General features: G+C 40.8%; 1 protein-coding gene across 3 annotated transcripts in view; it reads right to left on the bottom strand.

Moving 5' to 3' along the window:
* Positions 1-13,531, bottom strand: part of CC2D2A (coiled-coil and C2 domain containing 2A) — a 131,871-nt gene that overhangs the window by 21,133 nt on the left and 97,207 nt on the right. For all 3 annotated transcript variants that reach the window (XM_074951662.1, XM_074951661.1, XM_074951660.1), the window contains 3 exons: positions 10,428-10,604; positions 6,183-6,203; positions 4,650-4,853 (listed from right to left, as the gene is read on the bottom strand). In XM_074951662.1, the coding sequence (XP_074807763.1) occupies positions 4,650-4,853; positions 6,183-6,203; positions 10,428-10,604 (402 nt within the window). The remainder of the gene's footprint in view (positions 1-4,649; positions 4,854-6,182; positions 6,204-10,427; positions 10,605-13,531) is intronic.

The following is a 13,531-nucleotide window of genomic DNA, read 5'->3' on the forward strand; positions in this document are numbered from 1 at the left end:
TTAAATACCACTGTCCCTTTTTTTTTCTCCACCAGCTGCATGTGTTTCAAGGATCACAGGATCTTCTCCTTCCCAGAGGCTAGTGAAGATTAGAAGACGAAAAAATCGCGATGAAATGTTCTGAGCTCATGCTGTCCTCCCACACTGACAGAGCACAGACGAATGCGTGGAGGCAGACAATGTCAGAGTGCAGGAAAGCACAAAATGACCGGGAGGAGAGGTGGCAGGCTGAGGAGAGTAAGTGGTGGGCTGAAGAGAGAGCTGAAGCTGAAAGGTGGCGGCAGCATGATGAGACGAGGCAGGATTCAATGCTGAGGCTGCTGGAGGATCAAACTAATACGCTCTAGCGTCTGGTTGAGCTGCAGGAAAGGCAGCTGGAGCACAGACCGCCCCTCCTCCCCAAGTTCCATAGCCTCCTTGCCCAAGAACGTGGTTGGGGGGCTTCCGGCCACCCAGCCACTCCACCCCAGAGGATTGCCCAAGCAACAGAAGGCTGGCATTCAATAAGTTTTAAACTTTTAAAGTGCTGTGTGGCCTTGTCCTTCCCTCCTCCACCACCCCTCCCGGGCTACCTTGGCAGTTATCCCCCTATTTGTGTGATGAATTAATAAAGAATGCATGAATGTGAAGCAACAATGACTTTATTGCCTCTGCATGCGGTGATCGAAGGGAGGAGGGGAGGATGGTTAGCTTACAGGGAAGTAGAGTGAACCAAGGGGCGGGGGGTTTCATCAAGGAGAAACAAACAGAACTTTCACACTGTAGCCTGGCCAGTCATGAAACTGGTTTTCAAAGCTTCTCTGATGCGCACCGCGCCCTCCTGTGCTCTTCTAACCGCCCTGGTGTCTGGCTGCGCGTAACCATCGGCTAGGCGATTTGCCTCAACCTCCCACCCTGCCATAAACGTCTCCCCCTTACTCTCACAGATATTGTGGAGCGCACAGCAAGCAGTAATAACAATGGGAATATTGGTTTCGCTGAGGTCTAACCGAGTCAGTAAACTGCACCAGCGCGCCTTTAAACATCCAAATGCACATTCTACCACCATTCTGCACTTGCTCAGCCTGTAGTTGAACAGCTCCTGACTACTGTCCAGGGTGCCTGTGTATGGCTTCATGAGCCAAAGGGGTAGGCTGGGTCCCCATGGATAACTATAGGCATTTCAACATCCCCAACTGTTGTTTTCTGGTCTGGGTATAAAGTCCCTTCCTGCAGCTTTTGAAACAGACCAGAGTTCCTGAAGATGCGAGCGTCATGTACCTTGCCCGGCCATCCCACGCTGATGTTGGTGAAATGTCCCTTGGGATCCACCAGTGCTTGCAGCACTATTGAAAAGTATCCCTTGCGGTTTATGTACTCACCGGCTTGGTGCTCCAGTGCCAAGATAGGGATATGGGTTCCGTCTATGACCCCACCACAGTTAGGGAATCCCATTGCAGCAAAGCCATACACTATGACCTGCACATTTCCCAGGGTCACTACGCTTGATATCAGCAGATCTTTGATTGCGTTGGCTACTTGCATCACAGCAGCCCCCACAGTAGATTTGCCCACTCCAAACTGATTCCCGACTGACCGGTAGCTGTCTGGCGTTGCAAGCTTCCATAGGACTACTGCCACTCGCTTCTCAACTGTGAGGGCTGCTCTCATCTTGGTATTCTTGCGCCTCAGGGCAGGGGAAAGCAAGTCACAAAGTTCCATGTAAGTGCCCTTACGCATGCGAAAGTTTTGCAGCCACTGGGAATCGTCCCAGACCTGCAACACTATGAAGTCCCACCAGTCTGTGCTTGTTTCCCGAGCCCAGAATCGGCATTCCACCACATGAACCTGCCCCATTAGCACCATGATGCCCCCATTGCCAGGGCCCGTGCTTTGAGAGAAGTCTGTGTCTATGTCTTCATCATTCTCGTCACCGCGCTGATGTCGCCTACTCGCCCAGTTTTGCTTTGCCAGGTTCTGGTGCTGCATATACTGCTGGATAATACGTGTGGTATTTAATGTGCTCCTAATTGCCAAAGTGATCTGAGCGGGCTCCATGCTTGCCATGGTATGGCGTCTGCATAGAAAAAAGGCAGGGAACGATTGTCTGCCGTTGCCCTAACGGAGGGAGGGGCAACTGACGACATAGCTTACAGGGTTGGCTTACAGGGAATTAAAATCAACAAAGGGGGTGGCTTTACATCAAGGAGAAACAAAAACAACTGTCACACAGAATGGCCCCCTCAAGGATTGAACTCAAAACCCTGGGTTTAGCAGGCCAATGCTCAACCCACTCAGCTATCCGTCCCTCTAATATTTCAGGAAGGACTGAATCTCCATTAAAGTTTTCAAGGTGCCCCTGACAGACCTCACCAAAACAATTGTCAGCCGTTGATTTAACGGAGGGAGGGAGAGAGGGGGAGCAAATGAATACAAAACAAATCTGGCCTATTTCTTGTTTTGATCCACTCCATCTATCTTTTACATCTTGTTGGCAGCAAACGGTGCTGTAGGACTGCAAACCATCCACACCTCCTGGCTGCTCGGCAGAAGATGGTGCAATAGGACTGCTAGCCATCCTCATCTCCTGCCTGCTCACCATAAGATGGTACAATAGGACTGCCTGCAGGACTAAAGAGAATGACCTTGTCGAGTCACTCCTAATTTAGTCCCTGCCCTGTCTGCCCAGGCGCTCCTGACCAACCTTACCGAGGCGGCCAGAAGCACCTCGGACACGATGAGGATGGTTTTCAGGCCAATTGCACCATCTGCTGCCACAAGGCAATGGATTGCTGCTGCTGTGTAGCAATGCAGTACCGCGTCTGCCAGCACCAGAGACATACGGTGACAGTGAGCTGAGTGGGCTCCATGCTTACAGTGCTATGGCGTCTGCACAGGTAACTCAGGAAAAAAGGCGCGAAACGAATGGCTGCCGTTGCTTTCACAGAGGGAGGGAGAGAGGGCCTGATGACATGTACCCAGAACCACCCACGACAATGTTTTTTGCCCCATCAGGCATTGGGATCTCAACCCAGAATTCCAATGGGCAGCGGAGACTGCAGGAACTGTGCGATAGCTACCCACTGTGCAACACTCTGGAAGTCGACGTTAGCCTTGGTACTGTGGATGCACTCCTCCAAGTTAATGCACTTAGAGCATTTTGTGTGGGGACACACACAATCAACTATATAAAAACAATTTCTAAAAAACCGACTTCTATAGATTCGACCTAATTTCGTAGTGTAGACATACCCTAATACTGAGAACAACAATTTTGAAAACTGTTCTCCCAAGTTCCACTATTAGATCATCTCTAAGCTTTGGATTGGATTCAAGTCTTAGGCCATGTCCACAATAGGAAATCGGGGGGTTTAATACATTAGCTAACACGTGTGAAAAGAACAACTTTTTCCTAAGGAAGAAAAAGCCTTAAGATGCATGATATATGTTGCCACACAGCTTTAAAAAAAAAAAAAAATGAAGCAGCAAGGCATTAAGCTCACTTTCATGGTTAATAAAAAATGCAAAGTTCATGGAAAAGCACTAAATGCCAATTCTTATTAAATACAATTCTTATTAAAATGCAAAAATAAAATGAAAGCTAAAGCTCTAATTAAATTCAGGATATATCTGACATTGTTTTAAGGCTGTTTTAACTCAAATTTTGTAACTGAAGTATCCTTAGTTCCATCCCAAATCCTACACTGATTTCAGATCAATTTAAAAGTAAAGTGATAGTTTCTACTCTGAATTATCTTGTTTTGAACAGTATAGCTTATAATATGCCTTGAAACATAGGGTTTGATATAACCATTTCATTATGATGTCTTGTTTATATCTATAGTATAGGACTGTCACAGAGTTTTAAAGTATGTATTAAATATAACTGGACACCTGGGATTAAGAAAATTTGTAACATACAGATTATGGAAAGGTTAACTCCTCAACAGACGAAACCTTCACCTTTAGTTTGCAAATTGGCAACCATTTTTTGTTTATGCTGAAAAGGATCTGAGAGCTCTCAGATCTTCCCTTAGGCCACAATCAAGCAATGACTTCCAGAGGACATTCTTAATGTTATGCACATGTTTAAGAACTATGCTGAATCAGCACCTTACACCAACGGTAGGTCTATATTTCTGTTACCTATTTCCCCTTTTTGACTAATATTTAATTTTTTTCATCCAGGCCCCTGCTGCCTGCTATGACTCAGCTTCCTATTCATTGCAGAATTGCCATTGTTTAATTGTACATCCTAATTCACCTGAGCTACATACCTAATTTTTGTACTGCAACTTTCTTACAGAGTGTGTTTGTTAAAGGTGGTGCTTTATTGGTCTCTCTCTATTTGCTTCTCTTCCATTTTCTTTTGTTCTTTGTCTTTTAAACATATTTAATTCTTATACTACTTATTTACAGGCAAATTTACATCTGCCAGATTTTGAAATAGGTTTTTATTTTGTCCTTTTCTAACAGATGTTATTCAGTATCTTATCATTCGCTTACTTTGTCCCATGAATATTCAATATTTCTTTACTGTCTACCCATAGATTTTCTCCCTTGCAATCTAAGTTTTTGTACAAACATAAAAAATAACGTACACACACACAGACACAGTCTTAAGTTTATGTCTTGTGAATTGAATTGTCTTTCTTAAATAAAATACTTACTGCGGCTGCCTGAGAATTATTAGGGTGATCATTAAGGAGCTCCTGTGGTGGGTTCAGAGGTTTGATATATCTGGTAATAAAAACTGTTTTCCCATTTATGTCAACTACAGTTGTCAGGCATTGGCGGCTTGGAAACTTCAATGCACATTCAGCCTGATACTTCTCTGCTGCTTGGAGCAACTTCTCATCTTCTTGGGTATCAAACTTCAAAAGACAGTACAACTTGTATAAAAATACAGTTTTAACCATATAGTTTAGACTTAATTCTCCACTACCTTGTAACCTGTGTAGTTTATTTACACCTACACAAAGTGAATGCAAAGTGGATGTAAAATTCTGATCTGATATCATTTCAAAAACTTACCTTGCATTCTCTTTACACAGGTGTAAATTTAGTTGTAAGGTAGTGGAGAATCAGGCTTTTTGTATTTACATTTATATATGCACTCCCACGTGTACACACGTTGCACATAATAAGCATGATTGTACAGTCTTTACTCAGGTATTGAAAGTTCAGGGAAAGCTTTGCCTTACTAAGGACTGTTAGAATGGACACATCACCTAGTCATTCAACAGTGAGTAACTATGATCAGACACTTCAAGGAACGGAGTCTTATTTATACTCACAAAACAATAACTGCATTAGAACAACCATCGGGGTAAATTCTCAAAATGTCTGTCAGATTTATGATGCACAACTCCTGCTGACATTAACGGGAGTCTCATGGCTAAACCACTGTGCAGTGCTGAAAACTGATACACAGACATATTTATAAAAGCAAGTTATCCTTATAGTTCAGGCTTGCCTAGCAGTTAAAGATCTTAGGTGGGGTTTTCAAAAGCCCAAATTGAAAGTCAATGGAACATGTACTCTTAAGTCACTTAAGTTTTTTTAAAAAATCCTACCGTTCATCTATAACTCAATATTGTTGATTTTGTAGGTTTGTCCTAGGTACATAAAATTTTATGGTTATTTTCTGTTGTTTTTTTTAAATTAAGGCCATTTACACCACTCTGGCAGTATAAAGGGGCCTTAAAGTGTGTATAAATATTTTACATTTTTTTTAAGGCACCTGAATGTTCCTGACAATTCAGGCCTTTAACTTAAAATACTGCATGGTTTAAAAACAACCCCTTCATTGTGTTATCCTGTTCCCCAAGCCTCCTTGAGTTGGGATTGCCATGTACTGCTCAGTAACAAGCCATCCAAGCCAATAAAAAAGTCACCTTTTATGATGATTCTTCTCAACCAAAAATGGTGACCACAACATATAATTTGTGTATTGATGTTTATAGTTTCAGTTTTTAAATAATAGTCATTTCTTGCAAAATATTATTAATTAAATGATACCACCGATCTAAGATACTATGTCAGCCTAAAAGAGTTTGCATGCTAAATACAGTACATATATGGTCAAACACAGCAGAAGAACTGCTGCCATTAAAGGTAGTGGAAAAAGTTGCAGAGCAAGAACAAAATGAATCCTAAACAGCAATATCTGTTGATTAATTTAAAAAGCACATATGTTGTACCTTCTTAAGCATTTCATTCATCTATAGAGAGATTTAGGAAGCCAAAAAGAAAAAGAAAAAGATAATAAATAAAAGAGGGAAAAATGTATTAAAAATCAAATTGAAAAGCTTAACGCAATCTATAGACATTTCAAGCTACTTAGCTACAGCAGGAAAGCTTAGAAACATTAACAAAGGAGGGGAAATATTCAAGGACTTTTTTCATTTTATATTGAAAAATTTCTATATTAAAGAGGTTTAAAAGAAATAAAAGAGATGGGGATTGTTTACATCCTGATTTATGTACCCAAGGTGCAGCTTTTAAATAGCCACTGCTGAAATAGTAAAGAAAGGAAAAATCCATACCACTTTTGTAGTGAAGCAGATTTCTCTCTTACACATTGTATTACGTTTAATTCCCATACATGAATTCAGTGTTCATGAGAAAAGTGCTGGCAACTTGAGTCCTGGAGACTGACGTCCCCAACTGAGCCACAAAAAATGGGAACAGCACAGGGAATTCTAGTGCAAGTTTCCCCAAACTACCCCATAAATGAATCTCAACTATGACCTGGAGGACTTTCAGGGACTACTTTAGACTTGACCCTTCAATCCTTGCTCTCTCTACTAAGTTTGACAATTACACTGGTGATATGTGATGTGGATACCTGTTCACAAGGAACTGGACTCCACGCAATTCATACAGATTACCAAACAGCCACTGGTAATTTTTTCCCCCGACCTGTGCTGAACTGAGCGGGAAATCAACAAGGACTGGATCAGGCCCTACATCCCATTTGCAATACTTTGAGCTACGTACAAATTCTGTATATTAAATATTTGAAACATAGAAATTACACTACATTCTGGGGAGTCACTTTCAATACAAAATGCAATTGTGGTTCTTTTATTTGGTCAAGAAAGTTAGAAGACAAGCACATGAAAATGTATGAACTTGGCATACTCTGTCGTACATAAAATTTAATAACAAAATGTGCACTGCATGCTATAGAATAATCTGCTGTTTAATTTATTCCTTTCCTCATGAGCCTCTTCCAACATTGTAGATTATTTTATTGTTTTCCATTTACTATCCCACTCTTTTAAAATTGGATTATATGAAACCATACAAAATGTTTGTTAAAGTAATAATCTAGTTTGACTCAGTCTAAGTTAAATATGATAAATATAAAAGCTTTTGTTCACTAGCTACTTGTTACAATGTTTAAATGGTCTTAGATATTAAATAGACTTAAAGGCAGATGCAGCTGATTAAAGTCTGGCTCCGCTGAAGTCAACAACAAAACTCCCACTGACTTCAGTGGGGCCAGAACTTCACCTCATATGCCCGGTAAAAGTACTGGTGCAAGAAATTACTGAACCCCATTTGTCACACTCATCCTCTCTTTTTCTGCTATACTTAATTCTTCAAATGTTAGCAAATAGAAAATCTACACTGATAAGTTTCCTTACCTCAGTAGCATTTCTCTCGTCTAGTGTTAGTTACAATACATTTTAGTAGCACAGAGTAATTATGCTACAATTCTGTTTTGATAACTAGTGTTCTCTGACACTGAGAAAAGGATTCTCACATTCTTTCTTTGTCTATCTGTTCTTTATGCCTGATAAAGTCTTTGCTGCATCTTCACAGTGGATGATATTTCATTTCCTTTCTAGCTCTTACATCTGGAATTTTGACAATGGACAACTAGCTAATACTATCTCTGTAATCAAAGAAAACAAATGAAATCAGTGAGATCTAAAGCACTTATCAAAAATGTAAACTTTTGTATATCTAAAGTGTGCAAATTGGTCAGTAACAATTTTATAAACAGAGGGCCAACATTTCAGAATTTCATACATTACCATCAGAATAATATGTACTATTTTGGTAATTGGCCAGGCAAATTAATGTGTGCACAAAATTATAAAATTTGGCCACAATTTCTTTCAATAGCAAATATTAAAATTCATAATTATATAGTCTATAATATTTCACAATGAACTCTGAATTTCACTGATCAAGAAATACCTTTAGATAGGAATTTATTTGCATTGTAACTATATTTTATTCCAAAAAAATATCGGTGACATATATAAATAAATATAAAGGTCCATTTTTTTCTTAAAGCTAACCACATTTCACTCTGCAGTTAATTATTGTATATAGAATAGAACTGTGGAAGTGACCTGGTCTATTAATGATGCTTCAAGGCTGTTGTGTAAATCTTTACAGCTTCATATATTAGTGCTAATTTGCCATGTCACTTGGCTAATTAACCCTGAATTTAGCCATAAAACAATAAAATTACAAATTATATTTCCTTTTCTTTGTTTTCCATGGCACTACAGTGCAACAATTCTCTCAGAATGGCCTATGACCAGTACTGAACAAACAATATGAAATTTATGAGTTACAAGACTAATTCCACAAGAGGGAGAGCAAAGCTTGCTTTAGTTGTTTATGCAATTATCAGTGCTCTAAAAAAGGAATTATACTTCCAGAGTTAAAATTTGCTTAGTTTTAATTATGTATAATACATAGATATGATTCCCTCTCCCCAACTCCTCTTCATCTTCAAATAAACTGCTACTGGAGCAGTTAAATCCAAAGCAAAATATGTGCAGCTGCTGTTTGTGCAGAAGCAACATGGGTAAATCCTGACTGACTGTATCTCAGAGTATGTCTACATAGCAAAAACTGTGCACAAAATAGCATATGCACGGTAGGTTGAATCCAGTTAATGTGAACAACAATAGCAGTGAAGACAACACATCGTGGCCATTACATGCTCATATGCACCTCAGGTATGTAGTCAGCTCACTAGCCCACTCTGAAGCCTGTGCTGTGCTGTCTTTACTGCCATTGTTACCCACACAAGCTGGATTTAAGCTATCTTGGCTATGCCTGGATAGGCTAGCTTTTGCTGTGTAGACATACCCTCAGAATTAATTGCATGAGGGTATAAGAAGTGACAAGAGATTTTGGGAGAGGGGTTGTTTTTTGAACACAGACTCTTTCTGTTGTTGCACAAGCATGTCCTTTTAGTTTGGTGAAGGAAGCAAAAGAACTAGATCAAGAATGAAAAAAATCTCCTAGAAATATCTTCAAGAGATTTACAGGACAGGAGATGATATTAAATACTACATACGAATGGCATACTATAATAACTAGTGAACAGAAAATAATGCAGAAAAACCCCTCCAAGAATATTCATTCCAAGTTTTGAATTAATTCACTTTACAACCCTTTTGTGTTCGCTTTCCCCAAATATTTGTGTGATCAAGTTTTACTAGCAAGAATAGTTGTGGGAAGCAAATGTTAAGCTTGCATGTTCAAATACTTATAGAATGTGAAAACTAAGCTTATTTTTTAATGAGCATTCTAACCAGAAAACCAGTAAGAGTCACGCTCATCTAGATGAGGAAAACATACAAAATCATCTGAATTATGTGTTCAATCTCAACTAAGCAAGACAACTCAAATTATGACTATGAAGCCAGAGACATTATTACACTTGCAAAAAATGGCATTTAATTATGAATAACATGAGAGAAAACAGATCTGTTTGCACATAGTCTGTGAAGAGAAAAAGAGATTAAATTTATTAAATAAATTATACATCACAAATTATTCACTCAGATCTACTAAATAATGCATCTCCCAAGTTTGCCTGAGTGTTTGAATATCCATTTAAAAAAATAACCAAATTCTGTTAAAGACAAATCAGAAAGCAAAGATTTCATTACAATTTAAAAACAAAATTGTTTTAGCATTCCTTTTAAAATATAAAAAATACATGCAAGTGCTCAGAAACACTATCTAGTACTGGTCAGTTAAAAAATTACTGAATCAAGTTTAATTCAAGAGCAGGTTCTCAAACTGTGGGTCAGGACCCCAAAGTGGGTCGTGACCCCCATTAAAATGAGGTCACCAGTGCCAACATTAAACTTGTTGGGACCCAGGGCTGAAGCGAAAGCCTGAACTCCACCCCCACCCAGCGTGACGGGGCTCAGGCTGCAGTCCCCTCTACTCCTACCCAAGGCAGCAGAGCTCGCTCTCCACCACCCTCCCGGGGTCATGTAGTATCTTTGTTGTCAGAAGGGGGTTGTGGTGCAATTATGTTTGAGAACTCCTGAACTACACAGTAAAAGTGAAACAGTCAAGATCTGTATCCATGTTATACACCATATTAAAATTATTTATTTACACAAACATCAAGAATCATGGCACCAAATGCAAAATTTGAAATGAGGGTTAGCTACCTTTTCTCGAACTGGATCTCCAGGAATAAGCTGTGGTTCAACAGTAATGAACAGTGTTATGTAGGACCCCTCACTCAGACTTCGGACAGAATCATAACCTCTCTCAATTTCTAGGTTCTTTTCTTTACCGTAGCCAAGGAGTACTGGAGGAATATCTATCTTAAAGGTACCATCAATCTAGGAAATAGAGAAATATTAATCCATACACATCAATCGTTCATGACCAATAATGATGATAATTATTTCAAAATAAAAAAAAGAAACAATGCTTCCTCAAGTTTTAGCATTCAGAAAGGCCGCGTTGCCAATGCCAACACTGCTCCTGGCTTCTCCACCTGGCTCCTCCATCCAGACAAAGAACCCAACCATGGACGCCTCTAGCCAGGTCCTGGTGTGGATTTGCAGAGACTGTTGTCTGCATTTTCTTGTCACAGAAAATCAGGATGGGAAAACACAGCATGAGAGGTGCTTACTGGTAGAATCGCTCAGGAAGCAGATGCGAGTGCTACAGGAGGACAGTGAGGAGCATCCATGTACAGGAAGAGTTAGTTGAAAACGTGCCCCTGGAGACCTCTAAATTTGAGGAAGAAATCCAGTTGGAAAGGACTGAGATAGCACCACCAGGGGAGGAGGAAACTGCTCCTTCACAGGGACAAACCTGGAACCCTGCTTCCAACCCACTGTCCACAGAGATACCGTTGTGCTGCCCTGGCAGCAAAGGATGAGGAATCTCCCCCAAATGTGGAGGAGAAGCCATGTACCCCCAAGGCAGGGAGGATCATGGCCACCACTCCCAAGAAGAAACATAGGGTAGTGATGGTAGGTGACTTCCTTCTAAGGGGGATGAAGGCACCCATCTGGAGGCTTGACCTGGCCTCCTAGGAGGTGCGCTGCCTGCCAGGGGCCTGTTATCCAAGACATTACAGAAGGACTGATGAGGATCATCCACCCTCTGACTACTACCCCATCCTGCTCTTCCATGTGGGCAATAGTGATACTACAAGGCATGATCCTGAACAGATCAGAAGTGCCTACAGGACTCTAGGAGGGTGAAGGAGTTGGGAGCACAGTTGGTATTCTCATCGATCCTTCCTGGGCTGAGACAGACACATCATGGAGGTAGATACATGGCTGAGTGGATGGTGTCACCAATAGGGCTTCAGCTTCCTCAACCAAGGGAGCCTGGTCCGAGAAGAAGAGCGGCTGAGTAGAGATGGGAACCACTTATCATAGAAGGGGAAGAGTATCTTTGGACATAGACTGGCTAACCTGTTGAAAGTCTCGGTAAGGATAAAAGGGGTCAGAAAACAAGGGTGATGCCATGGTAGGTGTCTTCCGAAGACCACCTACCCAGAAAGATGAGATGGATGAGGCTTTTTTTAAAAAACTAATAAAATCATCCAAAATACAGGACATGGTGGTGATGGGGTACAGATTTTCAAACAAGTACTTGGAATGCACTAGAGACAACTTTTTTTTTTTTTTTTTTTTTTTTTTTACAGAAGGTGGAGAAGCGACTCGAAGAGAGACTATTCTGGATTTGATTCTGACAAAAAGGGAGGAATTAGTTGAGAATCTGAAGGTGGAAGGCATCTTGGGTAAAAGTGATCATGAAATGGTAGAGTTCATGATTCTAAGGAATGGTAGGAGGGAAAACAGCAGAATAAAGACAATGGACTTCAAGATGGCAGACTTTAGCAAATCAGAGAACTGATAGGTAAGATCCCATAGGAATCAAGTCTATGGGGAAAAAGAGTTCAGGAGAATTGGCAGTTTTTTAAAGATACACTATTAATGGCACACAAGAGCAAACTATACCAGTGCACAGGAAAGCTAGGAAGTATGGTAAGAGGGTGCCCTAGATTAACCAAGAGATCTTCAATGACCTGCAACTCAAACAAAAATCATACAAAAAGTAGAAACTATGCCAAATTACACAGAATTAATATAAAAAACAATATAAACATGTAGGGACAATTAGAAAGGTCAAGGCACAAAACAAGATTAAACTAGCTAGGGATGTAAAAGGTAACAAGAAAGCATTTCACAAATACATGAGAAGCTAGACGATGACTTGTTTAGCCTAACCAAAAGAAGGCTGAGGGGAGATATGATTGCTCTCTACAGATATATCAGAGGGATAAATACCAGGGAGGGAGAGGAATTAATTTAAGCTCAGTACCAATGTGGACACAAGAACAAATGGATATAAACTGGCCATCAGGAAGTTTAGACTTGAAATTAGACGAAGGTTTCTAACCATCAGAGGAGTGAAGTTCTGGAACAGCCTTCCAAGGTGAGTAGTGGGGAAAAAAGACATATCTGGCATCCAGACTAAGCTTGGTAAGTTTATGGAGGAGATGGTATGATGGGATAGCCTTATTCTGGCAATTAATTGATCTTTGACTTATAGCGGTAAATATGCCCAATGGCCTGTGATGCAATGTCAGATGGGGTGGGATCTGAGTTACTACAGAGAATTCTTTCCCGGGGGTCTGGCTGGTGAGTCTTGCACACATGCTCAGGGTTTAGCTGATTGCCATATTGGGGTTGGGAAGGAATTTTCCTCCAGGGCAGATTGGCAGAGGCCCTGGGGGTTTTCCACCTTCCTCTGCAGCGTGGGGCACGGGTCACTTGCTGGAGGATTCTCTGCATCCTGAAGTCTTTAAACCACGATTTGAGGACTTCAATAGCTCAGACATAAGTTAGGGGTTTGTTACAGGAGTGGGTGGGTGAGATTCTGTGGCCTGCGTTGTGCAGGAGGTCAGACCAGATGATCATAATGGTCCCTTCTGACCTTAAAAGGTCTATGATTCTATAACCAAGGCAAGAGTAGGCCCATTATTCAACAAGGCGGGAAAGACAATAACAGAAAAAGCAACAATGGCTGAAGTGTTAAATGTTTCAGTTTTCACCAAAAAAAGTTAGCAGTGACGAGATGACTTAGGGCTTGTCTACACTGGCAATTTACAGTGCGGCAACTTTCTCACTCAGGGGTGTGAAAAAACACGTGGGAGCTACCCCCCTCATGGAAGTGGTTTTTTTAGAGTGCTAGGAAAGCTCTCTCTCAGCACTGTGCCGTGACCACACAAGGCATGTTAAAG

This window comes from Natator depressus, chromosome 4, assembly GCF_965152275.1.
Source record: "Natator depressus isolate rNatDep1 chromosome 4, rNatDep2.hap1, whole genome shotgun sequence".
Lineage (NCBI taxonomy): Eukaryota > Metazoa > Chordata > Testudines > Cheloniidae > Natator > Natator depressus.